The sequence below is a fragment of the Agelaius tricolor genome, unplaced genomic scaffold (assembly GCF_023055355.1).
Source record: "Agelaius tricolor isolate 1412-34295 unplaced genomic scaffold, bAgeTri1.0.p SCAF_20, whole genome shotgun sequence".
NCBI lineage: Eukaryota > Metazoa > Chordata > Aves > Passeriformes > Icteridae > Agelaius > Agelaius tricolor.
In genome coordinates this window covers 341164-368971 of record NW_027269280.1, presented here as the reverse complement: position 1 = coordinate 368971, position 27808 = coordinate 341164, and the positions used below count along the sequence as shown (strand labels likewise).

Sequence of the window (27808 nt, the reverse complement as noted above, 5' to 3'; positions counted from 1 at the left end):
TTTTTAGGGACATAACTAATCATATGTTTGAGTTTAAGCAGTAGCCTCTCTAAGCTTAATGCAATTAAAGCAGATTATTTTAATGGAATTGCTCATGTGCTTGAAAAGGCACATGATTACATTTCTGAGTTTTGAACCATTGGAACTCTATTTCTGCTGCATCCAAAGACTTCACTCAGCTCATTCATTGACGTATAAGGGCCTAAATAAGTTTTTGGTTTTGCTTACTGCCCACCCCTTTCAAGGTCTCATTGCTTTCTGCATGGCAGGTGCCTCTTGTGTTACAGTGAGAGGGATCCCCAGTGGGACAGTGTTGGACAAGGGCGCATTTCCTTCCCCATGGGGACAGCTCTTGCCCGATCATTTGGCACAGGTAATAACTGGACTGAGCTCCCTGGCTGCAAGGGTTAAGGTGTAACTCAAGGAGCTGCCAGAGATGTGTTTGGCACTGACAGCCATTACCTGCAGCACAGGAGGGGACGCCCAGCTTGTCTCCACTGCAGGAGTGGTTTCAGTTTAGAGCACACACACCACGTTTAGCCAGCCCCCTGTGATTTCCCAGCCAGCTCACTTGGGCATGCTGCTGTCCAGAGGAGACACTTTCATTAACTTCTCTTGAATAAACTGCCAAGTCCAACTCTTATTAAATACATTCTCACTGCTTACTCTGAAATGGTCCAATGAGTTGGAAAAATCTCTGTCTTTTTTATAAACTGTACGCTTTACTCAGTGAACCAAAAGTGATAGCTATCGTAATCATCCATGGAGAAAGCAATTACAGCAAAATCAGAAATATTTCTTTGCTTTTTACCCTATTCTTTCTCTCGATTTATTATTTTCTTCATCCCTCAAACTCAGTGAAATAGTAAAACAGTTCTCCATTGGAAAAATATGTTTTCTCTTTAGTTAAATTAATGACTGAAAATTGGAAAAAATGGCAGCAGCTGTAGTGAATGGGAGCAAAAGAGGGCTCCAGGAAAACCTCAGCACGGGGAGTAAGTCATGTCAGCTGCTGTGCTAGTTCCATCTGCATTTTTAATAGATCCCAAAGCCCTGCCCAGCAAACTGAAACAGAGCCTGTGGCTTTGATGCAGACCTGCTCCTTCCTTTTTTGTCTGAGAGCTGTACAGAAGCGTTTCCCCCTGTCCAGAGGGGCTGTCCTGAGCAGCTCAGGTGCTGCAGACACCTGGCTCTCACAGTCAGTAATTGGCCATTCCAAAGCACTTTACAAAGGCATCGATTGCACCCCTGCAGCACGGGCTGCTGTGCAGATCGCTCATGCATTTAATCCCTGATCATTCCGTGCCACGGCTCTGCCTCGGTGTTTTCCTCTGTTGATGAACCCAGGGCTCTGCCTCGGCGTTTTCCTCTGTTGATGAACCCAGGGCTCTGCCTCGGTGTTTTCCTCTGTTTATGAACCCAGGGCTCTGCCTCGGTGTTTTCCTCTGTTGATGAACCCAGGGCTCTGCCTCGGCGTTTTCCTCTGTTTATGAACCCAGGGCTCTGCCTCGGTGTTCTCCTTTGTTTATAAACACTCCCCAGCCCTGCCACCTCCTGCCTGGGATGCAAATCTGGGATTCAGTGCTGATACCTTCACTGCTTTATCATCAGCTGGTATTCTGAGAGCTCCAAATGTGCATTTGCTGCACTTTGTTCTTGTGATTCCATTCCTGTTTGGTGCCGCTTGGTGTCCAAGGATCACTCCCAGCCGTTCATTTCCACAGAATGTTCTTGCCAATGGCAGCATTGCTTGAAGCTCTCACGAGAGCTCTCCTGCCAGAGCCATCCCACAATCTCCTCCATAACTAAATTCCACCTCTTTGGGATGCCATCAGAGAATGTTTCTGTTTTTTTTTATTTTTCATTTCCTTCCACAAGGAAGGTGAGGAGCAAGTTACAGTCTGCAAACTCTCCTGAAAGTCTACAGGGATTCAAAATCCACAGCAACAGAAAATCCTTTCTGTGCCTTTCTGGGTGGCAGATGTTTGCAGGCAGCCCTCAGAGGCAGGGAGCACCTGCTTTTGTGAGCTCTAATGAAAAAGAAAAGAGCTTTTTCCAAGTGCTGAAGGAGAGCCATCCATTAGACACAGCAGTGTGACAGGCCAAATCTGCTTTCAGCAGCTCCTTTTCTTCCCAGTTTCTCACTGTGTGTAAGGAATCGTGCTCATTGAACGTGGCTTCAAACAGCATGAGGGATGCCCCTCCTAGACACTGTTGGAAGGAGATGAGTTGACTGGCAACAAAGGAAATAATTAAAATGAAAGTATTAAGCAGTAACAACTAGCGAGCTGAAGTGCTACTGCCAATGATAATGTCTTCAACCTAATTAAATTTTTGGCTCATTGAATATGACAAATACAAATGCAGTTTGGGTGTCTCCTTATTAGACTCAGGGTTTTAGACTAAAAATAACATGGGTTTGAGTGTTGCCAATGAGGGTATTAATGAGGAAGTGCTAATCTTTCAGAGACCATAATGACAGTAATGGGAGTGCTTTCTTCACGGCAGATGCTGAGAGTCACAGGCTGCAGAAAGGCTCCAGGCCACGCTGTCATTGCTCAGAAGCATTTCAGGCACATTTTGGGAGGAGTATTAAAAGATTAGAAGGATGTAAAGCATAGCTGCAGAGGGGAGGCTGCCCTGCAAAAAGGAGACAAACAGGGACAAATAGAAATAGGCTTAAACTGATGAAAGAGATCCAATATCTTCAAGCTTCCTGCAGTGGGAGGGGAGTTGCAAAGCAGTGGGTGTGAGTGTGTGCCTTGAGCAGCTCTCACCGGTGTGGGACCCTGCCTGCCAGGGCCAATTCTGCTGCCAGGAGCAGCAACCAGCCCTGTCTGAGCTGGGGGACGCTGGGAGCCCTTCCATGGCTTGATTTTTCCTGGGCCGTGTCTTTCAGAGCCAGAACTGTCCTTTGTGGGAGGAGTTTTGTGTCTGTCACTGCTCCTTAGGCAGGATTTCTTGATACTGGCTCCAAAGGAACAACAGCTCTGATGCTTGTGCCTGTTCCTCTCTGTGTTAGGAAGGGCAGCAAGACAAAACAGGCACAAAATATGCAGGGAAAACTTCATCTTTAACAGGTGCTGGTTTTTCTGAGTATACAGATGAACCAATTTTTATTGGAGGTGCTTATTCATGTTTGCTTTCACATGTGGATGTCAGGAGAGAATGAGGTTTATTTAAACCTGGTTATTAAATCCCTGTGATGAAACCTTGCTGTGAACAGAACAGAATCAGTGCTGGAGGTGAAGGGGCCCTTCCAAGCCACCCTCCAGCTGTTGATCATCTTGTCTGGAAGCTTCTGCTGTGCTTCCTGACCCATGGCTGGATCAATTCCCTGCCTCCAGCCCTCCACTCCCTGCCAGACTCCATGGGCACTGGCTGCAGCTGGGACCTGTCCTCTGCAGAGCCTGGGGGTTCCCATCTCCACCTCACCTCCTTAAGGCAAACCAGGGCTCACACAGCACTCAGTGAGTACAGGACTCTCTGACCTGTCCTCTGCAGAGCCTGGGGGTTCCCACCTCCATCTGATCTCCTTAAGGCAAACCAGGGCTCACACAGCACACAGTGAGTACAGGACTCTCTGACCTGTCCTCTGCAGAGCCTGGGGGTTCCCATCTCCACCTCACCTCCTTAAGGCAAACCAGGGCTCACACAGCATTCAGTGAGTACAGGACTCTCTGACCTGTCCTCTGCAGAGCCTGGGGGTTCCCACCTCCATCTGATCTCCTTAAGGCAAACCAGGGCTCACACAGCATTCAGCGAGTACAGAACTCTCTGCTGTCCTCTGCAGAGCCTGGGGGTTCCCACCTCCATCTGATCTCCTTAAGGCAAACCAGGGCTCACACAGCACTCAATGAGTACAGGACTCTCTGACCTGTCCTCTGCAGAGCCTGGGGGTTCCCATCTCCACCTCACCTCCTTAAGGCAAACCAGGGCTCACACAGCACTCAGTGAGCACAGAACTCTCTGCTGGCCCCGTGGCTGAGGTTGGATCACTCCTGGTGGGTCCTTGGTGGCACACCAGGTGCCGGGTACAGAGGAGTCAGGGTAAGGGCGTTGTTAACAGAATGGAATTGAGACATCTGAGAGCAGCAGCACGTGGTGCTGTCACTGCACTGTCCCTCCTGCTGCCAGAGTTCTCTGAAGGACAGCTTGTCTCCTTCACTTCTAGACTTACAGCAACAGAAACTTTCAGGTTTTAAAAATCTATAGCTTTGAAGTGCACATTAATTTGTTTTTTAAACGTCCTAACTGGATTTAGTTTTCCATCTTTTAATATCAGATTTGAAGCCATGAAAGTGCTGGTGGGAGGACGGGGCTGTGAGTCACAGCTTGGTGCCTGGTTCCAGAGCAACAATTAACTGCTGCTCGTTCATCACAAATGGGACAATTCCCTGTGAACAGCAATAACCTCAAGAGTTTGCTTGAGCTGCTTCATTTGCACCCTTGGCTCCAATTTATAATGCTGGAACTCTGTGTCAGCTTTATGCAGAATAATAAGAACAAATATTACAGTTGTGGCATTGCAGAATACAAATGTTATTTGAGCATGTGCCTCGTGCAGAGCTCTGGGCAGCCTGTAAATCACTGCCCAGTCTGACACAGCCCCTAGCTAAGTGGGCTTCATGTATTTTCCCAATAAAGCAATCGGCAAATAAAATAGAATAAATGGAAGATACAGGTAATTGCAATAAAGAAAAGGTGCTCTCTTAGCATCAAAAACACTTTTAAACTCTGAGGTGCTCTCTTCAGGCACACAGTAAGAGGCACAGAGCTGCACTGGGCAGCCCGGGCAGTCCTGGCTCTCTTTTCCTGGGCTGTGCATGCAGGCAGGGATGCAGAGCAGCCACTGCTGCAGCTGAAGCTCTCGTGAAGCACAGAAAATGACTCCACTCCTCAGTGTGTGTGCCTGACCTTGATCCTCGCTGGTGCTGCTGCCGTTGCCATGGAAACGGGAGGAGATTGTTCTGCTGATGTCGTTGGGTAATTGAGGGTCACTGGGGCTGCTGGGGTCAAGAGATCATCCTCAGAATTCAGCTCCTTGCGGGGCGCACGCTGCTCCGCACAAATTCTCCTCGTGATTTGACGTGGTTGCTACTTTGTCATCCTCAATTAAAATATGGGTCCCGCTGACTTTGGGTTAAAAGGCAGAAATATTTGCCAAACTGCAGATTCCCAGAGAAGGAATCTGCTTTTTCTGGGTGTTCTGGGCCACAGAACTTCCCAGATGTGCAGTTTGTTGCCACTTGTCAGCCAAGGAGTGGCAAATGGCTGTGTAATTGTCTCTGGCAATTTTGAAATGTGTGTAGAACACAATCACATTTACTGGTAGAGGCCTCTGGTGATGGAGTTTTCAGTCTCTTCAGGGAGTAACTCGTTCAGAAGCTTCTGTTTCTCTTAAAGAGTTGGTGTTTCTTCAAGGAAAGTTTGAGAAAGGAGGAATTGGAGCCTGGCCCATTTTGGACAGGCCATGTTTTCTAGATTACCAATAATTTTTGATGCTTGCCTCCAGTCTTTCCAAAGAACCACACTTTTCTTGAAAGCTCAAACCCCAACACAATACATGGAGCACAGGGTAGGGGCTACTTCTCATTTTTAGCATATGGTGTGCCTGGTTTGACATCCCAGAGCAGGGAAAACAACATTATTCATAGTGGGTTTTCACCACTGGCTACAGCTTTATAACTCTTAAAAACAGGTCTGTAAACTGTGTTTCTTATAGTTATAATAAATTAAATGAAGCTAGCTCTATAACTCTTAAAAACAGGTCTGTAAACTGTGTTTCTTATAGTTATAATAATTAATTAAATGAAGCTAGCTCTATAACTCTTAAAAACAGGTCTGTAAACTGTGTTTCATTGTAGTTGTAATTAATTAAATGAAGGTAGCTCTATGCAATCCTGTGCTTTGGACAAGTCTTGACATTTCTAGGGAAGAAAGGCCCCATGCACTTTGTCCTCCTGGTCTGGCCAGGCAGCAGAGATGTGCACTGCCACTCTGCTGCTTCCTCTGCTTCCTCCTGGCCCAGGGGCTGTTGAAAGCTCTGCCTGCTGGTGCTTTCTCTCTCTCTGAGCTGCTCCGTGTTTCTGGTGCAGCCTCTCCCCTCCCTGTGTGCCCTTTCCCATCGGGGTTCCGTGGCAGAGCTCCCTGCACAGCTCCTGCCCTGCAGGGAGAAGGGAGCACCAGGGGCCCTTTTGGCAATCCCTCTGTGTTACCCTGGGTCTGCCACCCCACTTCACTGCCCTGAGACCTTCCCCACAGGATAGAACAGCTATAGAGAAGATTGAGATGGCTGTAAATGAAGCAATAAGGCTAATTTTCAGAATATTGTTTCAAGATGACTTGCAGAGATGGAGCCAATTAAATTAGCAGGGGTTGGGCTGCTGCAGATCCATGCAGATTGGAGCCTCACACTGAGTTTGCCCCAGGACAGGGTGCAGGATGCTGTCATGGCATGGGAGAAGTGCCCTGGGAGCTTGGGAAAAGGATGGACAATGGGGAAGGGGAAGATCCAGCCAGGGGTAGATGTTGGAGGAAGAGTGGATCACATCCAGCCTTCACTCACAGGCAGCATCTGACCCCCTGAGACCTGCATTTCCTTGTCCTGGAACAGACAGGGGGGCAGGTTTTGGGGAGAAGCTGCCCCAGGCAGTGCCACAGACAGTGCCCTCCCCTGTTTTTGGGATCAGCTGCCACAGGCAGTGCTCTCCCCTGTTTTTGGGATAAGCTGCTCTCTCCTGTTTTTGGGATCAGCTCCCACAGGCAGTGCCTTTCCCTGTTTTTGGGATCAGCTCCCACAGGCAGTGCCTTTCCCTGTTTTTGGGATAAGCTGCTCTCTCCTGTTTTTGGGATCAGCTCCCACAGGCAGTGCTCTCCCGTTTTTGGGATCAGCTGCTCTCTCCTGTTTTTGGGATCAGCTGCCCCAGGCAGTGCCCTCCCCTGGGCTGAGCCCCAGCTCTGTGCCAGGACAGGGATGTGCAGGATCAGAGCAGTTTCACACATGCAGAGTGCCCAGGGCAGCCAAGGTTGGGTTACCCTGCTGCTCCTGTTGACTTTACACCCATATTTGTCAATTATTTTGTATCTTTGACCTAGAGACAGAACTAACACCATGACCTGCTCAACCCAGGGCTTGCTCCTGCCAAACTGGATGAAACCCAATCCTCCTCAGTTCTTGTTGTCTGGTTGTGAGAACATATTGTTGCTCTTTTGTCTTACCTTTCAGACAAACTGGCCCCTAATAATAGCATGGTATGTTAAGAAAACCCAAAAACCAAAAAAACCTACCACCCTTACCTATTAGAAAATTGCAATTTATTTTCTTTTAAAAACCCAAATGAATCCCTCCTGACTTTCTTGTCAATTTGCTTTTGTGAGACTATTAGGAAAAACCTGTAATGGAAGTGGGTAATATTTTCTTGTCTCTTTTCCCCCCTCTTAGCTCTATAAAGTAACTCCAGAATCTTTTAGGGAAGAACCAAACACTGTGGGAAAAAGGCAAGTGAACATTTGTGTTCAAGAAAGGAATAAATCTTCACTATTGTAAGCATCAGGGCCAGTTCTTTTCCTTTTAAACTGCTTTCATTTTCCACATGATTTTCTAAGAATTTAATTATTTTGGCTTCTGGCCATGGCCATCAGCTAGCACTCCTGGGAAATTTGTTCTGTCATCCATTTCTGGAGCCTCGTGCATTTTCAGCAGCCACAGTTTTGGATTCCCAAAAAGTGTAACCCGTGATTGAAACAAAGAACCTGCCCGTTGTGTGCACCTGGCTGTCCAAGTGTGCACCCCTGGGTGAGTGTTTGTCCTCCAGGGCTGTCCCTGCTCACTGTGGCTGTTCAGCAGCCCTGAGGAGGTCTGGGGAGGTTTGTCCTGCACGCTCCTTTGGCAGCTGCTACGGAGGAGAGGAAGCAGCTCCTGCTGCCCTGGGGCTGCTCCAGGAGAGGCAGAGCAGGAAAGGGAGCCCAGAGACACCCAGAGCTTTGAAAATAAACCCACAGACGTGCAGCAGGGCCAGTGAGGGCAGGAGCCCCAGCCCTGCAGGGATGGAGATTCCCTGGCAGCCTCTGGGTGTCCCTTGAGTGGCCCGGCAGAGGTTCCAGGGCAGGGCCCAGCCCCTCCTCATCCTCATCCTCATCCTCATCCTCATCCTCATCCTCATCCTCATCCTCATCCTCATCCTCACCCGTTCATTGCCCCCCTGCCTGCCTGTGGAGCACTCTTCTGCTGTGAGAATAACTCCCGTTTTCTTTGATGACTTAATGGCAAAGTTCAGTGGGAAATGAGCTCTTACCTTGGGCTTGGGGATTGAGGAGCAGAGAATGCTGCCTCAACAGCAGTGCAATGAGAGAATTAGTACCAAAAATGCTGGAGAAAGGAACTGCAGGAAAAGGAAGGCAAAATCCCCCTGCAAGTTCTGTTTCCCTGGGGAAATCACAAACTCCTAAAATGCAGCTTGCAGTGACTTTATGTTTTAATTCTTCATGTTTGTTTTTAATAACTTGCACTAAAGACAAGGAGAAGGACATGTTTTGGTTCAGTACTTAATTTTTGGGAAGTTGTTTTTTTTTTGTATTTTTAGAACCTGGAAGCAATGGAAGTGACGAGGGATTTTGTCTGTGGAAAGCCTCAGCAAGACAGGGATTCCTAAATCCCTGGCTAGGTGCTGAAGTCAGTGCTGCAGCCCGTGGAATTGCCTTCTCAGTGTTAAAATTCCTAAGGTAGCTCCATTTCTGGTCATGGCCTTAATTTTGTCTGGCTTGATGGGGATTTGAAGTGAGACTTGAGTTTCAGTCCCTGCTCTGCTGAATGTTTAATATAAATTCAGCAATATTAATAAAGCAAGGATTAGGAAGGACTCTCCTCTCTCAGGGAGTGCCTTGTGACTAATCTGTGGAGCTCACCTTCTCTCTCTGAGCCAGACAATATTTAATTATTCAATATATAATTGTGGGACAGGTTCAACAGGCAAGAATGAGCACCAAGCAGGGAGTCCAGACGCTTTTCTGCAGAAATGGAAAGGGCAATCCCTTGGGCAAAGCCTGATTGGAGTCCAGGCTCCTGCGTCCTGGGCAAATGCTGTGTCTTCCAAAGGCAGTCTGAGATTTTTGGGAAGGATTTTGGGAAGGATTTTTGGGAAGGTGTGTGAGAGGTGGGGCTGCTGTGGCAGCATCTGCCCTCCTGTGAGGCTCTGTGGGGAGAGGGCAGACTGTTAACACTGAGAGAAGGAGCAATTCCACCTCCCTTCCCACTCATGGGATAAAAATCAATCTGAATTTATTTGCTGTTGCAGCCTAGAATGTTTTTTTTCTGTAGCTACAATGCTCTCATTTAGCGGCCTCTTCCTGGGTTATAAATGACACCCACAAGAAAGCAATGATCTGAAGTGACTGTAAATGGTTCTTAGTCAGATTCACACCATTATTTTGAAAGTGCAAATAACATTTGGGAAATGGGAAATGGCCTCTGCAGTTATTAGTTTTGTCTTTTTTTCCCCTTTAATTTGCTATAGTTCTGCCTAGAAATCACCCCAGATTAGGTAAGCAAGTGTGTATGTGCTGATTAAAGTACATTCCTTGTGCCAGCAGCCCGACGGTGCAGCCAGGACAGAGGGGAGCAGGAGGAGCAGGAGGAAGGGGAGGTGCACGTGTATTTGTGTATTTGTGTGTTTGTGTGTTTGTGTGTTTGCAGGGATTCATGAGCTGCTGCTGGAGTCAGGAGCACAGGTGAACTCCCTGTGTGTCCTTTCGGGGTGCAAGCTCTGCCCCGTGGAACAGGAGCCCTGTCAGAGCCCTGGTTTCACCCAGAGCTGCCCTGGTGTCACTCGGAGAGCACCCAGAGCTGCCCTGGTGTCACTCGGGGAGCACCCAGAGCTGCCCTGGTGTCACTCGGAGAGCACCCAGAGCTGCCCTGGTGTCACTCGGGGAGCACCCAGAGCTGCCCTGGTGTCACTCGGAGAGCACCCAGAGCTGCCCTGGTGTCACTCGGAGAGCACCCACAGCTGCCCTGGTGTCACCCTGGTGTCACTCGGGGAGCACCCAGAGCTGCCCTGGTGTCACTCGGAGAGCACCCACAGCTGCCCCGGTGCCGCGCTGCTCTCCGAGCTTTGCTGGGCCGCAGGGGCTGCGGGCTTTGGCTCTGGGCTGAGCTGGGCCTGCCCAGCTGGGCGGCTCCCCAGGGCGCTCCTCACACTCAACAGGCGGGGTTTTCCTCCTGAGGAGTGCAAGGGGGCTCGCTGCTCTGAGCCAGGTGGACTCGGTGGCTCTGCATCAGCCCTGGAGGCTGTTCCGTGGTTTTCGTGCCCTTTGCTGCCTCATTCCGTGCGGCAGATGAGCTGTCACCATTGTTGCTCCGTTTGTCCGTCTGCTGTTGGTGGCAGCTCAGCGCTGCGGCTCTCGGCGCTGCTCCTGGAGCGAGGAGGGAGCTGAGGGTGCCCGGGGAGCTGCACGGAGCCGCTGGGGCTGTGCTCAGGGCTCCCAGGGGCAGCACGGCCGGCCCAGACACGGGGCTGGCGGTGAAAATCCCTTTCATTCACAGCCAGGATTGCTGCGCCTGGTTCCCAGCGCCTCTCCAGCTCCCAGCTGAGGAGTGAGTAAACACTGCTTGTAACAAACAGGAAACTGCGATCAAATTATTCTTTTTTCAGCCACGAGTCTGAAATGTTAATCACAGGTTTGGGGATTTATTTATTTTTATATAAAACACAAAGGGTACTGCTGGAAGTGACTAGAGAAGAGCTCAAGAAACAAGAGAGAAACTTTAGTTAAAAGAGCTGTCTTGTTCTGTGAATTGTGGTGAAGGAATTTTGCTTTTTTTTAGACAGTATTTCCTCCAATGATTATATAATCTTGGCTTATGAGTCTGAATTTAGTTCTTACTTCAGCAGGCATCATGACAGAAAAGTGGGTGTCAGAAGTCTTAAAAGGATTAGTGCTCCATATAGACCCAATAAAATTGATTTGTGAATTAGGGTTCCCTTCACAGAAGTAATAAAGTTTTCTCCCTGCAAGCAGAGAAATTTCTCTCTGCAAGGTGTCAGCGTGGCCGTTGTGCGCTGGTGTGAACGTGGGCAGTGTGCTCAGGGCAGGGATGGACCGAGGGACAGGGACAGGCACCCTCAGTGGGGCTGCTCCACACCAGCTGCAGGCACAGTGCTCTGCAGGGCCCGGCTGTGCTCCTGGACAAGTGTCCCTGCTGTCTCCAGGAGCTGCAGGGATTTGGGATGATGCTGGCAATGGAAATCCCTCTCAGAGGTGCTGAAGCCTGTGCCCCTTGCACAGCTGGGGTAATTGTCCAGCTCAGAAACCTCCCTGCCCTGGTGATTGCTTTCTGCTGGGTTAAAATGCTGCCCAACAGCCTGTCCCCAGCCAGACACACAGCAGGCTGCAAAATCCTGTCTGAGCTGAGGGCTGAAACCACAGCAACTGAAAAAAGGCCAATGAAGAAATTTGGATGGGAAAAGAGCTCTGTCAAGAAGGTTTTACTTCTCAGGAAATAGAATTCAACCCTGAGAACATGAAAAGGGAAGGAAAACATTTTTTTTTTTTTAACTGGGGATTGAAAGGGTGAGTGGATGTTAAATGGGCAGCTTAGCAATTAATGGAGGGAGTGAATGCTGTTCCTGTGTCTGAAAAATTGATTGAGGCTTTTGGAAGCAACTGGGCTCTGGCTCTCTGCCAGAGGGGCTCAGCCATGAGTGCTCAGTGAGTGGGACAGCCCCTGAGCTGCCAGGACCTGGCACACCTGCAGGGCATTACCTGGCACACCTGCAGGACAGCCCCTGAGCTGCCAGGACCTGGCACACCTGCAGGGCATTACCTGGCACACCTGCAGGACAGCCCCTGAGCTGCCAGGACCTGGCACACCTGCAGGGCATTACCTGAGCTGCCAGGACCTGGCACACCTGCAGGGCATTACCTGGCACACCTGCAGGGCGTTCCCTGAGCTGCCAGGACCTGGCACACCTGCAGGGCATTCCCTGGGCTGCCAAGACCTGGCACACCTGCAGGGCGTTCCCTGGCACACCTGCAGGGCATTCCCTTGCACACCTGCAGGGCATTCCCTGGCACACCTGCAGGGCATTCCCTGGCACACCTGCAGGGCATTCCCTTGCACACCTGCAGGGCATTCCCTGGGCTCCTGGAGCTCCCCAAGCCCTGCCAGGGCCCATTTGGGTTCTGGGTGAGTGCAGCTCCCTCAGCCTCTGCCAGCCCAAGGGGTTTTGGTGCAGGGGCAGGGTGTGAGCAGCCCCAAACCACAGCCTGAACTCACAGGTAGGCTCTATGCAGATACTTGTACCCCAAAGGCTTCTCCAGGTGCTCCAGATGTAAAAATTAAATCAGACTCTTAAGTATTTTTGTGTTTTACAGAAGTTGTCTAAGTAATGACTTTTTTTTTTTTTTTACAAAAAACCCCAAAAACAACAACTTGGCAAAATGTAACGCTAGAAAGGAGATTCTGTGCTGGGTTTGCTTTGTTCCTCATTAATTAGTTCCAGGACTGATCCTTCAGTGTGTTTAGATGCAGAGAGACAAAATCTCACCAAACTTGGTGCTATTGGACTGCAGAAAATGACAGTACCTGAGCTTTGAAAGTGCATGTGAGGAACTGTTAATTTGAGGCTGTTAATTTTGTGAGGCTGTTAATTGCCAAGGCATGAGAAGGGGCACTCGGGAGACATTTAGATGGCTGTTCTGTTTTCTGCCACATTTGGGCACAAGAAAAAGGCTTCTAGCAAGGTTTCTGAACTCCTGGTGGGGCTGAACCACAGTACCTGCAAAGTAAGCACAGCCCCTGCCCCAAATTACTGCCTTATGTCACCAGTTTTAGGGACAATATAAAGCTCCATTGATGCTAGTGACTGTTTTTTTTCAGGTTGCTCAGCATAAGTCGTGCATGGGGAAGTATTCCTTCCCCAAAAGCATCTATTGGATTGTGCTCTATATCTTAGTCTACTAGAACTAATCTACTAAAATATTCATGTACCAAAGGAAAACTGGAATAAAAAGAAAAGATAAAGTATGTGCAGTGTGTCAGAATTAATGCACCTAGTGCAACATTAGCTTTTGTGTTTCTCGGGTTTTTTTAACCTTGCTACCTTAATGGCATTCTGAAGCAGCATTTTACAGTTAGTATTTTTCTTTTTTAAAGTTAAAAGATTAAAATGGAATAAGGGTAGGAAGGGGAGGGGTAGGTGGAAGAAGACAAAAGAGCTGGGTCCTTAGATTGGTAGGTAAAGCCCATAAACACCATGAATTAATAATTTCCTACACAGAATGAAGTTCCAAACAGGTAAGCATAGAAGGCTGTGCAATAACTAGGGGAAAATTTAAAAAAAGTCTTACTGAGATTTAAGAGAATCATAGGCAGAGCTGACCCTCAGTCTTAAATGAATTTCACCTTGGCATGGCTGCTTTTCTAAATGAGTGTGCATGAAACATTAATTCTTTTGCATGGAAAATTCCACATCTGGATTGTATTTTCATTTCAGCTGTGGAATTCTGCTGCACATGTGCTGAACTTTGGGCTTAATGAAGAGCCATCTTTATTTAAACGTGATTTTTAAAATTATATGAGTAATTTGCAATATTAAAGGCTTCTGGAAATCCAAACTGTTAGAATGGTTTTGAAAATACTGAAAACTGACTGCCTGACTATTCTGCCCCCAGCTACAAAATCAGATGAAGCCCTTTATGCTCTGACTCAAAGGGAAACGATGATAACATTTTTGGCAACAAAATAGTTAGGGAAAATTATATTCCAAACTGAAAATTTTATGAAACCAGAGAGTGTGAGAACAAAAGGGGAAAACAAAACGAGGTGGTTTGTGGTGAAGGCAGTTTTGGGTGTACCAATCCCTGCTGGTTCAGGCTGCAGAGGGTTAACCCTGAACCCTCCTGGGGTCTGGGTGTCCCTGGTCCATCCCCAGGTGTTTGAACACCTGAACCATCCCAGGGTCTGGGTGTCCCTGGTCCATCCCCAGGTGTTCAAACCCTGAACCATCCCCAGGTGTTTGAACCCTGAACCATCCCAGGGTCTGGGTGTCCCTGGATCCATCCCCAGGTGTTTGAACCCTGAACCATCCCAGGGTCTGGATCCATCCCCAGGTGTTTGAACACCTGAACCATCCCAGGGTCTGGATCCATCCCCAGGTGTTTGAACCCTGAACCATCCCAGGGTCTGGGTGTCCCTGGTCCATCCCCAGGTGTTTGAACCCTGAACCATCCCAGGGTCTGGATCCATCCCCAGGTGTTTGAACCCTGAACCATCCCAGGGTCTGGATCCATCCCCAGGTGTTTGAACCCTGAACCATCCCAGGGTCTGGATCCATCCCCAGGTGTTTGAACACCTGAACCATCCCAGGGTCTGGATCCATCCCCAGGTGTTTGAACACCTGAACCCTCCCAGGGTCTGGATCCATCCCAGGTGTTCCCTGGCCTGCCCAGCCCCTGGTCCTGCACGCTGCATTTTCCTGGGTGCTCAGTGGCATTTCACAGCTCTCCCTGCACCAAGTCCATGGCAGGAGCTGTTCTGCTGGCAGCTCCCCATGCAGCATATTTCATCTTAGAGTTTGGGGAGGATCTTTAATCCTATCAGAGAAAAAAAAACCCAGAGCATCTTTGATTCACAAAAATAAACTTGTATAAGTTGTTTTAAAATTGGATCTTTTGAAATGCATTCTAAAATTTAAATAGGACCTCAAGCTTTAAGATATTCCTTCATTTTCTGACTGAAACAATTCCTTGAAGAATTAGATTGAACTGAGCAGAAATATTCATGGCTGAGCATACAGAGATATGAATCAATACAGAAAAAAACCCAAACCAGAACAGAAAAAAAATCTAGATGCTTCCCTGTCCCAGATTTCCCTGTAAACTTCATGACACACTTTTAGTTGAGGATATAATGAAGTGTGTACTCAGGTCACTGAAATGAACAAGACATCTTGTCTCTAAGTTTAATTAAAAGATTTCTTCATTGAATTGTACTGTACAAAAATATAATTTGTTTTGTTTGCTGTAATTACAGGCAGTCTCCTGTCAGGCAGCTCTGTGCATTTCTCTCAATGTGTGCTTTAATCTGTACAAGGGGGCACAAGGCACAAGCAGGACATTAATCTCCCTGAAACAGCTTTTTTTTTTTTCTTGCATGGGTTCCCATCTAAATAGAAATCTGATCATTTCTAAAAGACATGGTTTTAGTAAGCAGGGACTGACTTTTTGTTTCTCACTACCCCTGTTTCTTTTCTGCCCCATGGCTTCTCTATCTGTAATTGCACATAGACTGAATTAACTGATATTTTAAACACTTGATTTGATCAATCTGCATGAATCCCACGGGCTGCAACAGGAGCTCACCAAGTGTTTGTGGTGCTGGAAGCTTGGTCAGATCTGCCTTCTTGGCACATGTTCCAGATGGGGACTGCTCCCTTCTTTGGCTTTTCCTGCTAAATTGTTCTCAGCTGGCCAGGAGGGGCAGTTTATCCCTTGAGGGCTGGCACTGGAAACGTGCCTGGGTGTGCACAGGCGTTCATCTGCTGCTCCTGCAGCTGGATTGTGGCTCTTTGGCAGTGTCCCCATTGCCCCTGGTCTGTGAGTGTTCTGTGAGTGTTCTGGGTGTGCACAGGTGTTCATCTGCTGCTCCTGCAGCTGGATTGTGGCTCTTTGGCAGTGTCCCAAATGTCCCAAATGCCCCAGTGTCCCAGTGTCCCAAAATGTCTTTGGCATTGCCCCTGGTCTGTGAGTGTTCTGTGAGTGTTCTGGGTGTGCACAGGCGTTCATCTGCTGCTCCTGCAGCTGGATTGTGGCTCTTTGGCAGTGTCCCCATTGCCCCTGGCCTGTGAGTGTTCTGTGAGTGTTCTGGGTGTGCACAGGTGTTCATTTGCTCCTGCTGCAGGTGGATTGTGGCTCTTTGGCAGTGCCCCCATGGCAGGGCTGGTTTCCCCTGGCCTGTGAGTGTTCTGGGTGATCTCAGGGTGCACAGGTGTTCATCTCCTCCTCCTGCAGGTGGATTGTGGCTCTTTGGCAGTGCCCCCATGGCAGGGCTGGTTTCCCCTGGTCTGTGAGTGTTCTGTGAGTGTTCTGGGTGTGCACAGGTGTTCATTTGCTGCTCCTGCAGGTGGATTGCTGCTCTTTGGCAGTGCCCCATGGCAGGGCTGGTTTGCCCCTGGCCTGTGAGTGGCCTGTGAGTGTTCTGGGTGATCTCAGGGTGCACAGGTGTTCATTTGCTCCTCCTGCAGGTGGATTGTGGCTCTTTGGCAGTGCCCCCATGGCAGGGCTGGTTTCCCCTGGCCTGTGAGTGGCCTGTGAGTGTTCTGGGTGATCTGGGGTGCACAGGCTGTGGGTGTGTGTGGGCTGGGATGTGCAGCACTCGCTGCCCTTTGCCTCCTGCACTTGGCTGCCCACTACAAACCTCTCTGTGAACTGAGGACATGACTGCCCTGTTTTTATGTGTTTTTATGACCATCTCTCAGATCTCTTTCCCTTCTCCCTCAGTTCATGACTCACCACCTGTATTTATCCTGTGTGATACCAATGTTTTGTTATTCCCCTTTCCACAGATGAAAACATAATTAAAATCTTTCCCATTAAAAGAATTTTATAGTAAAGAAGAGTTCTGCCTGCTGCCTTGCTGCCAGAACAGAATTGATAAACTCCTTGGTGTGGAGGCTGACATTTCTTTAATGGTCTCACCACAATTTCCTGTTTTCATTTTCTCCCACAGACTAACAGCTAAAGCCGTGGCTGTTCTCTTACCAATCCTGGGGAGCTCGTGGATCTTTGGCATTTTGGCTGTCAATGCCCAAGCTTTAGTATTTCAGTACATATTTGCTGTTTTTAATTCACTACAGGTAAGTATCTGGTGGGGAAGTTTATGGCTACAGAAATGCTTCTGAGATCCAATTAAATGGCTCATTAGTAATGTCTTCACATGTTTATGTTTATTGCATTTTATCCTGTGTTCCTTCCTCTGTCTTTTAAGTCTGTGCTAAGCACAGAGTGCTGGCAATTGCTTGTCTTTGTTTGAACAGAACTCGTATCCCACTCCTTAGAGTTTCCAGTAGCAATAATTAAATAAATGAGACAGCACTGAGCCTCAGAAATGAAATGGAATTCATTCTTGCAGCACCGTGTACCATAGGCAGGATTCTTCTGTAGAGATACCAGGCCAATTTTTCAATGCCAATTTGAGGCTTCATTACTGAGACTAAATAAAAGCAAACAGAACTTTATGGGAAAGATCAAAAGTGGAGCTATTCCCTGTGCTGTACAGAGCTCCTGCATGCAGGAAACTCAGCCCTCATCTCCTTGGCACAGCATCCAGAAAAGCAGCTCTGTCCAAGGGGGAATGTAAACATCTGCTTAGCTTGAAGCAGACATTTCAGCACAGGCATAACCTGTATACAGGCATGTTACAGGTCATTCCCAAGCAGTGGTTGTAAGAGGAGGGAAAAACAATCTCCTGAAAATCCTTTCTTGTCTTGGAAACAAACACCACCACTGTGGATCCAAAAATAGTGAAACGGGGTTCTTGGTGCTGAAAACTACTGCCAGAAAAATAAAATTGTTTTGTGAGGGAAAGGGATTTTCACTTTGCATTGGACTTTTCACTTAGCATTGGACTAAAAGCCCAAAGATAGCAAAATTCTGCTGTGAAAATTCTCCTGGTGCTAATACCTTGCTTTTCTAACCTGAAAAATCCTGATCTGGTGTTTCCCTAAGAGCATTTCCCTCTCCTTGGTCTTTGCAACCACAAACCAAGAGTTCTCTTGTGGTCATGAAACAAGAATTTCTGCCTATTTTCAGCCAGATTTTTCCTTCAGTACAGCAAAGTTCAGGAGGTGTTTTTTGGCAGGAATAGTTCCAGAGAAGCCCCACAGTTACCCAGTGCTGCAGGTTTCTCCAGTTTCACTTGAGACACTCTGGTTTAGTGCACTCAGACATTTACAGGGCTCCAGCTCCTGATGCCTGTTCTGTACATACTGAGAGAAACACAGTATGAAACATTTGATTTTTCACAGCCAGACCTCACCCTTCTCCCTTTTTTCCATTTTCAGGGATTTTTCATGTTCCTGTTTCACTGTCTTCTGAACTCAGAGGTATGTAACCAAATTTGGTGTTACCAAATTCAAAGAACATAAATGTGAATCAATTTCTGCATTATCATTGCCTGCTATGTCACTGATTTCCTTTTCCTTTTAATTAATCCATGACTCTTCTGGCTCCGTGACTGGCAGCATTTTTACCCGCGCTTGACGTTTGTTTTAATTGGCATTTAACTGGAGGAAGGTTGGAAGCACAGAACCGAGATAAGAGGAGCAGTGAAGAGCAGGAGGAAGCTGTCCTGGGAGCTGGGGGCTGAGCAGGCAGGACTGCACTGTGGGGAGGGAAAGCTTCACAGGTGGGAGCAGATTCACCCTGGCAGTCCCTGCTGGGGACTCTCTAGAGCTGCAGCCCCAGGGAGGAAAATAAATATTATTCTCAGCAAAACATACTTGTGGATGTTGCTCATGCAGTCCTTAATGGGAAGCCTTACTGAGCACAAGATATTCCAGGTATTTTTCTTGGCAGGAAGTTCAGGTGTTGGTAGGGGACTGAGGCATTTTTTGCATTAAGGCTTCATTAGAACAACTGGGACGAAGCCAAGACAAGGCTGATGTAAATTTGGCTTGCAGCATCCTCTCCTCCCGTGGCAGATAGCAGAAAATGCCCAGCCACAAGTATTGCTGAAAGAAATGGTTTGTGTGAGCCATTTCCAGTCCTGCCAGGGCAGTGCCCAGTGCAGACCCTGGCAGCTTTGGCTCTGCACAGATTTTTCCTGGATGCTCATGAGGAGCTCTGCCCCAGAACCTGCTGCTGCTTCCCGTGCAACAGCAGCACTTCACCTCTTCTGTGGAGAAATTATTATTTGTTAATATGTGCCAACCTATTCCAGCCCAGAGCATTCACTGATGTGATCTCTGCCAAAATCAGTTTGGAGAGTCAGGTCTGACTGTGGAACTCTTGATCTTTATTGAAATCAACTAAAATTAAGCAGGCGGGTTAAAGGTAGGGAGGAAAAATATTTCTTTATTCTGTTCTCCCCCAGGCTTAGAAATCTTCAAGTTTCAAATGTTTTAGATCAAATACAAATATTTGAATTGCTGTAATTTTTTCTGGAACCTCATGAGAAATTAAATTCAGAAACTTTTCATAATTTTTATCCTCAAAAACCACACAGCTGATGTGAGCTGTTATTTTTGGAGAGCAGGGCCTACTGGCTCCTTCACAGGCTGTGCATATCTAAAATACTCCTTTAGCTAAACAGCAAGAACTCTTGAGAATTTCTTCCCGAGAAGTGAAACTCGGATATTGTAAAGAAACATCCATGGACTGGGTACAGAAGTGGCTGGGTAAAAAAGGGCTTTATTCCCAGACAGAAATGCACTGGTATTAAAAAGAATCACAGGAGGATGAGCCAAGATGTTCTAGATCTCCACAGCCGTCACTTCCAGCCTCAGTCCTTGACCAGTCTCCCCTCCCTGTCTCACCATCTGTCCTTTCTGCAGCTCATTTTCACTTGGTGGAGAATTTTGCTCCATCTCTGTCCTGGTGGCACCTGGGCCTGTCAGGGCTGTGCAGCCCAGGGGGAGCCTGCTCGGGCACCTCCTGCTCCAGCCTGGGGCTCTGTGTTCCCTCAGAAAATGTGAAACTGGGAAAAGTCCATAAAGACAAAGAAAAGTGTAGGGGTGGATTGTTTGTTGTTTAATAGCACAGTGACATTTGTGTGGAGAGAGGAAAAAGGGGAAATGATTGCAGGCTGCACCTGTGAAAATAAACACAGCTTTTTCAGCTGGTTTCGCTGTTCTTTGCCAAAGGTTAGAGCTGCCTTTAAGCACAAAACCAAGGTCTGGTCCCTCACAAGTAGTTCAACACGCAACATCAACGTGAAGCCCTTCAATTCAGACATTGTAAGTATTGCTCCTTTTTTCCCCTACTGTATTTGAGAGTGTTTCCCATTAAATTCTGTTGGAAAGAACAGAGCAGGCCCATGGGTATTTTTAGTACCAGCCTAATGCAAGGTGCAGACAGGTGGAACCAGCAAGCATGAAGTTGCAGATTTAAAATCTGTTTTGAAAGCAAAGGACAAAACTCTGCTTTCTGGGAAACCATCAAATAAAAGCAAACAGCTTTATGAGCTCTGGGTATGGTTCAGTAGGGCCATTCCCACCAATTGCAATGGACTTCTGCATTTTGGCAGCATTTTGGCAATGTATTGCTCTGATGGTGGTGGCTCTCTGGTAGGGCTTTCTTACTGTTAAACCAACACGTGAATGTCATTTTCCAGCTCTGCTTAGATTGTCTTGAGACAGAAGGCATTTGTTTTTATAAGGAACCAGACATCTGAAGTGATAGGTATTATTAAGTGATCCTTGCCAATCACCTCAGATCCTGGCAATAACTGTTTAAGAATCCTTTATGGCATATGCTCTCCAGACCCTGTGACAACCCTGTAATGTAAATAGATGCTTTCAAGCTCTTATTTCATCTGGGCAAGAGTTGCTTGGCTAAATAAATAAATAAATAGATTTTCCATACTATTTTATTTTCCAGATGACTGGGAACAGGCCAGGCACAACCCCCACCAAGCTGAACACCTGGGATAAAAGCAGCAATTCAGCAAACCGCATTGATTTATCAGCAGTGTGACAGGAGCAGCAGCTCCTCAGAGAAAACCAAGCCACACATTCAGGACCTCCACACCGTGTCCACCAGCTGTTCCTGTCACTGCCAGTGACAGCAGAAAACTGGGTTTTAAATCACTGCCTAATGAATTGGGAATTGCCATGTTGTTCTGTTGAGTAAATAGCCCTCGTTGCTTGCCTTCAAAACTGTACCACGTTCTAGCACTTGGCTATTAGCAATATCTGTAAAAATGACCAGCACAAATATACACTGGATGGTTTTGTCAGCAATGATGAAAACCCTAGGTATGCAAGAAGGGCTTATTGCTCCCTGAATCATTCCAGCTCCCAGAACTGAGGGAAAGCAACATACCTCTGAAAAGATGGGTTTTTATGCTCTAAAATGAAATGCTTCCCATTGTGATGTTGTAATGAGACTATTCCAGGCTTGCTGTGCTCTCTCTGTTTACATTTTTTACCTTACAGAATTATCAAAGTGAAGTTGATTCCAAATACATATTATGGTGTTTATCTAAATGCTGCAAGGAAGCCAGGCCTTGAGGGAGAAGCAGGTTCCAAGTACCCACTCCCAGCGTGGGTGTGGAAGAGCAGAGCTAATAAACACATGAACACATGAGCAGCACCTGGAAGGTGTAAATGTGCATCTTTAGCATTTTAGCTCTTCCTTTTGCCATGTTATCATCAGAGGCAAAACTGGCTGGGGCTGTCCTAGAGCAGCCCCCAGCCCCTCTGTTGCTGATCTGTGTCTGTATTGCCATGCGAATTATTCAATTATTGCCCTGCTTTGCCTGCAGCTCGGGGCTGCAATCCACAGCTCTCCATCGAGCGCATTTTGCAAACTCACTGTGGCTTCTAGGAACCAAGAGCTGGCACTGTGACTTACCTTGCTCCTTTTCCTGGTCATTTTGAGACACTGAACTGCTGCCACGAGGATGGAACACACTGATACACTGTGAAGACAGCCAGCCTGCAAATAGCTCTGTGCATTGTTTCCTGCAGACAGCTTTTAAACAGGGCTCTGCAGTCTCTTTTGTGCTTTTAGACCCTGCTCAGCATTTAGAAGCTTCTGCTTTAGTACTGCTATGAAGTATCTTCAAGGAGGAAATAAACACTGTAATTTTTCTTCTGAGCTGTGTTTTGTGGGTTCTCAGAGCGGTGTTTGGAGCACAAGGCAGGGCCACCCCACCTTCCCAGCTGGAGCCAGGCAGAGTTTAACCCCTGGCAGGGCCCTTGGGGCTCGCTCTGGGCTTCATTCAGCATCCAGGACGTGCCCAGGGGAGGCCCTCCCCAGGGTGGCTCTGCAGCCACAGCTCCCGTCCCCAGCGCTCCCTTGTGCCTCAGCCCTCAGAGATCAGCAGGGAATTCACTGATCCGCTGGGCTGCCAAAGTACTGCAGAAAATATGCAAAAAAAACCCCAGACAGGCAGAAAATGTGCAACTCTTCAACCTCATCTCTTGCTAAGATGTTTCATGCTGGGTTTTTTAACCTTAATTAAATGTTTGTGTATTCAGCAGCTCAGACCATTCCTGGTCCCAGTGAATGGGCTGTTTGTTTCCAAGAGAAAAGGTATTTACACTCTAATGTGCAGAGTGGAAATTTTCTATTGAATAGTAAATTTATCAAAAAGTTAAATGAAAGTAAATTGATCTTTAGGAACAGGAAATACCCACCAATTATGACTGAATTTAGTCTGGTGTTTAATCCAAAAGACATGGAGTTTAAAGTTTAGAAAAACTCAATGCATTTAATTTCTGTTTGATCCAAACCAAGTTTTGTCCCTGTTTCCTTCTGCACTAAAATAATTATCTCTTTCAGTCTGGCCCAGTCTTTTCTGCCTTTTCCCCTTCCTATCCAAGACCTGTTGGTGTGATCCTCAAACTGGAAGCCCAGAGTCCACCCAAGCTTACAGCTCAGAACATTCTACAGAAATTATTTTAGTTTAGTGCTGGATTTCTGCAGCTGGAACACAGCAGAACTGCACACCACACATTTAAATCCACGGGCTTTAATCTCATGTTTCCTAATGCTAAGTAACTCCAGTGGCTGACAGCTAACTCCAAACAGAGGCTCAGTAAAAGCTAAATATGTAGATGGCTGGGTCTTTATTTTGGCTTTTCTGAAGGGTTTTCTCCTAGCCTTTTCTGCACTGCTCTGTCTTACAGCTGTGCAAATATATGGGCTTTTCTTGGCCTGAAAATGATTTTTTTCCCCAAAAGACCCTGTAGACAGAGCCCTTGGAATGTACAGAGGAGATGGAATAGAGGAGCACTGTGATAACAGTGCTCAGGGTTTGTGTTGTGTGCACACAATGTATTTAAGCATATTTTTGATACTGGACCATATGAGTTCTTTTGGTTTTGGTCTGCTTTTGTTTTTTTTACATTGTGACCACAAATACAGATTGAAACTCTCCTTGATAATTTTCTAATCATTGTATTATAGCACAAAGTTCTGTGAATGAACCAGACAACATATAAAAGCTTTTTTTTTTAATCTTTATTTTTAAGAGTATTCCCCTCTGCCCAATTTTCCTTACCTGCATTTCCTCCAGTGCTGTACTGGTCATTTTGTGACCATCCTGTGTCCATTTGGAAAACTCCTCACACAAGAGACACAGCAGTGGCACTGCTCCAAAGGGCTACATCAGTTCTTCATCCAGGTGTGCTCTGGTTTAAAATTGCTCACCAAAACTGAGACAGGCATGAAAAGGTGTTTGTTCTGTCCTTTGGAAAGGGGCAGGCAGTGTGGTGAGCTCACCCCCGTGTCCCTGGATCCTCTCTGCCTGCAGGCCCTGGGCACGGAGCACTTTTGTCTTGTTCTTGGCCCGTGAGCTTTGGGGCACTGAATTTATCACACAGCATCAGGGATGGGGCTCCTTCTGGTTTTGGTAAACTGGTGAAAATCCCCACCAAGCAGAAATGTGTTCCCTTGCCATCGATATCCATTCTTTTTGTTTGATTCAAAGTGTTTTTCTTGGTACTGAATGCAGCAAATGTACTGAATAAGAAATGCTCAAATGAATCTTTAAACAATCTCTTTCTGTCCTCAGTCTCTTGAAGCTTGAAAATCTTGCTGTTTATTTATGGGCTTGTATAGAGCAGCTATTACAATATTTTTTTTTTGGGCAGCATCATTTTGTCAATAGTATGAAATCTTAATTGAATGAAATGTGAGTTTTAAAAATAGGTAATGTAGCAAGAATGACTTTGCCAGTAATTAGTAAAATAATTTTGTTTTGTTGGTATTTCTCCCTCAAATAAAGAAGAAATCTTAATTTCCTAAAAGGACTTTGTATTTATTAAAATGATTCTTTTGACATGGGCTGTAAACAACAGCATAACAATGAAGGTTCCCTGTCAGTGCTATTGTTGCAATTATCCATCAGAGCAATTACACATCCTGTGAGAGACCTGCTGATGTGCAGGCAATATTTCTGTAAACTTTATGCCTGATGTTTCTTTATAGAGAATAACTGCACCGAGCCTCCCCAGCAGAGAGGGAGCCCCTGGCATTCAGTGCAGAGCCAGGCCAAGCTTTGAAGCTCTGAGCCTGAAGCTTTGGCTCTGGGCCTGCCTTCAGCCCACAGCAGGTCAGAAGGGGTGGGTTCTAAAAGAATACTTCTTGTATGGAGGCTTTATTACTCTTACATTGATCTGAAAATAACAATGCAAGTCCAGAACCCTCACATCTCAATCTCCTGAGCTCCCTCACAGGGGTGCAGCTCCTTCTCAAGGTCAGGGCTGGCTCTGTGGTGATTACCAGGCTGCCAGCTGCCTCCTCTGCGCTGCATAGGTGTGCAGATGTGGTGAGGGGTGCAAAAATAACTGGAGCAATTATATGCTGAAAAATTAAAGATTAGAATGTAGATGAGAAAGGCTTTTCATCTTCTTTCTTCCCTTTGTCTCCTTTAAAACCATGTAGCAAGGCATACATAAAAGAAAGCTTTCTTGCTATTTTGTGAAACACAGAGGTTATTAACATTTATCATTCATGACAGAATAATAAATTAGATAATTTTGGCACTGGCTTACATCATGTTTGCCTTTAAAAATATTTTCATTATATCAGTGTTATGCTTGGCTGGCTCCATGTAGTGTGTCATGGATAGTTATTGCTATAATTGCCCTTGTTCACACCATTTTCCTTCTCAATAATCCCATATGTTCTTGGAATTCAGAGGCCATATTTCATCTTGTCAAGGATGATTACAGCACTAACTGCACCACTGACATCAGCATTCTGCCCAGCTGCTGACACAGGGCAGAATCATTGAGTCCCAGGGGATGTCTGAGCTCTGCCCTGGATCCTCACCCACCTTTTCTCTGCTGGAAGCTCTGCTGCCTCAGGGGAGCTCCCCAGAGGTGCTTTGGGCTGCTCATTCACCTACAACAAAGGCAAAACTGACATTTTTCTCACCCCTGTTATTTTCTGTTGTTACTGAACAAAATCAGGCTTGATTGGACACTGAATGTGTCCCTTTAAGCATCCTCCAAGCTAAGGTATTGCTGATACCTACTCACAAACAGAGAATAAAGCATAAAACAGTTCAAGACAAAAAAAACAAACCAAAACACACACAAACACACACAAAACCACAGCAAAACTGCAGCACAATTAGCAGCTCTGCCATTGCAAAACCCTGGCTTTAGTTCATGCTCATAATATTCTGGAGGAAGATGAGGAATAAAACCAAAATCAGGGGAGCGCTTAGGAGCATTTCAGTGGACAGAAAGAGTAATAGTTTTGCCCTTTTATATGACTGCAAAACAGCCACTTGTACGAATAATTTCTCTCTGAATCCACAGCAGCTCCAACCGAACTTCTGCCATCAGTTTTATTTTGGGTGCACCCTTGGCCTAGAGGCAGAGAGGCGTGGGCAGCCCGTGGCCAGGAGGGGCCTGCAGGTGCTGCAGGTGCAGCTCTGCCCAAGGCCTGGGGCAGGGCCCAGGGCTGTCCCCGGTGCCCACGGTGCTGGCACAGCAGCACAGCCGTGCCCGAGGCGGCTCAAACAAGGCCCGAGGTGAGGAGCACAAGGCGTTTCCCCTGCAGCAGCTCTGCCCAGGGCCTGGGGCAGGGCCCAGGGCTGTCCCCGGTCCCCACGGTGCTGGCACAGGAGCACAGCTGTGCCCGAGGTGGCTCTAACAAGGCCCGAGGTGAGGAGCACAAGGCGTTTCCCCTGCAGCAGCTCTGCCCAGGGCCTGGGGCAGGGCCCAGGGCTGTCCCCACTGCCCACGGTGCGGGCACAGCAGCACAGCCGTGCCCGAGGCGGCTCTAACAAGGCCCGAGGTGAGGACAAGGCGTTTCTCCTGCAGCAGCTCTGCCCAGGGCCTGGGGCAGGGCCCAGGGCTGTCCCTGCTGCCCACGGTGCTGGCACAGCAGCACAGCCGTGCCCGAGGTGGCTCTAACAAGGCCCGAGGTGAGGACAAGGCGTTTCTCCTGCAGCAGCTCTGCCCAGGGCCTGGGGCAGGGCCCAGGGCTGTCACAGGTCCCCACGGTGCTGGCACAGCAGCACAGCCGTGCCCGAGGTGGCTCGAACAAGGCCCGAGGTGAGGAGGACAAGGCGTTTCCCCTGCAGCAGCTTTGCCCAGGGCCTGGGGCAGGGCCCAGGGCTGTCACAGGTCCCCACGGTGCTGGCACAGCAGCACAGCCGTGCCCGAGGTGGCTCTAACAAGGCCCGAGGTGAGGAGCACAAGGCGTTTCTCCTGCAGCAGCTCTGCCCAGGGTCTGGGGCAGGGCCCAGGGCTGTCACAGGTCCCCACGGTGCTGGCACAGGAGCACAGCCGTGCCCGAGGTGGCTCTAACAAGGCCCGAGGAGAGGAGCACAAGGCGTTTCTCCTTGCAGCAGCTTTGCACTGGAGCTGCAGCCACGTTCCCTGCCTGGGTCCATCTGCAGAGCTCACGTGTGTCTGCAACCTCCCTGAAACCCTCCCACTGTCCACAGCTCGTCACGACCGACCACAAAACCTCGTGCACAGCAGCTTTTAATAATGCCTTCTCATTAGGAAAATGTTTGGTCCTGTGAACATCTAACGGCAGGAAAAACACAGTCCCTTCTGGCTGTGCATCAGCGCAGTAATTTAACAAGGCAAGAGAGATAATCTGCTTCTCCAAACCAGAGCTTTTCATTTAATAGAGCTATTTTTTCAGATAACAGCCTTGGTAATGACACCACAAGAAATGCACACTGGGAAGCACAAAACAGCTCAACTCTGCTTTCTTTCTGTGTACTATAATTTGTGAGACATTGCACCTTCCCAGTGAGAAAGGGAGAACTGAGAGCTGACCTTTCCTGGCCTTTAAAAACAAGCACATTTCAAAGTCTCAAATTCCAGTTATCTATATGGCAATTAACATTCTTTAAGTGCATCACTACCACTAGGTACCTCCCACCATCCTTTAAGAACAATTTTCTTTTTCATCACTTGTGCAGTCATTCCCCTAAGTTCTCTGTTTCACCTCTCTGGCATTATCTATTCAGGTGAAGCTAGAACAGATGTCACAAAATGCAGGCAATTGCCTCCTACATGGTCTACAGGTTGCTGCTTTTGCAGGATTAATTTTTGGGACTGGCACAGGGAAGAGGTTATGTTACCTCCACTTCGACCTCCTGCTTTCTCTCCCTACAGATGGTGGCTTTTATAAAATGAAAGCAATTGCAACTCAAACTGTGTTTGTCTGGGATGCGAAAGGCAGCTGGGCTCTGTTCCTGGCAATCAAATATGTTCACAGGTCTTGCTCCCTTCTTCATTCTGTAAAGCTGATTACTTCCCTTCCCATAAATACCTTTTCAGTTCATTTAACTCCTCAGGCCTTTCCTTCCTGGCCTTGCCAGAACTTACCTCAGAGACTGTAAATGTCCCTTTCTGCAATCTGCATTTTCCTTGTCTCCTGTCAGATGGGCTCAGGGCACTGCTCTGCCTGGCTGGGGGACTGAGGTTCTGTGACAAACAGAATCTGTGGCTGTCTCTAAAGCCCGGGGGTAAAGTAGCTTATTTGTAAGCACTCATGTACAGAAATCCATCCTTGGCCAAGGGCTCTTCTCAAAACATCCTCTCCAGACACTGGGAAGCAGATCCTGAAGTGCTGTGAATTAGCATCAATTAAATTACAGGGCTGGGGC

At 47.5% G+C, this 27808-nt stretch overlaps 1 protein-coding gene across 1 annotated transcript in view; it reads left to right on the top strand.

The window, feature by feature from the left end:
- The window catches only part of ADGRD1 (adhesion G protein-coupled receptor D1), a 117110-nt gene extending 95297 nt beyond the window's left edge, over window positions 1-21813 (top strand). Inside the window, exons 22-25 of the mRNA XM_071444938.1 lie at window positions 16727-16853; window positions 18060-18101; window positions 19860-19952; window positions 20596-21813. Coding sequence (XP_071301039.1) covers window positions 16727-16853; window positions 18060-18101; window positions 19860-19952; window positions 20596-20691 — 358 coding nt within the window. The 3' untranslated portion in view covers window positions 20692-21813. The remainder of the gene's footprint in view (window positions 1-16726; window positions 16854-18059; window positions 18102-19859; window positions 19953-20595) is intronic.
- Window positions 21814-27808: the final 5995 nt, after the last annotated feature.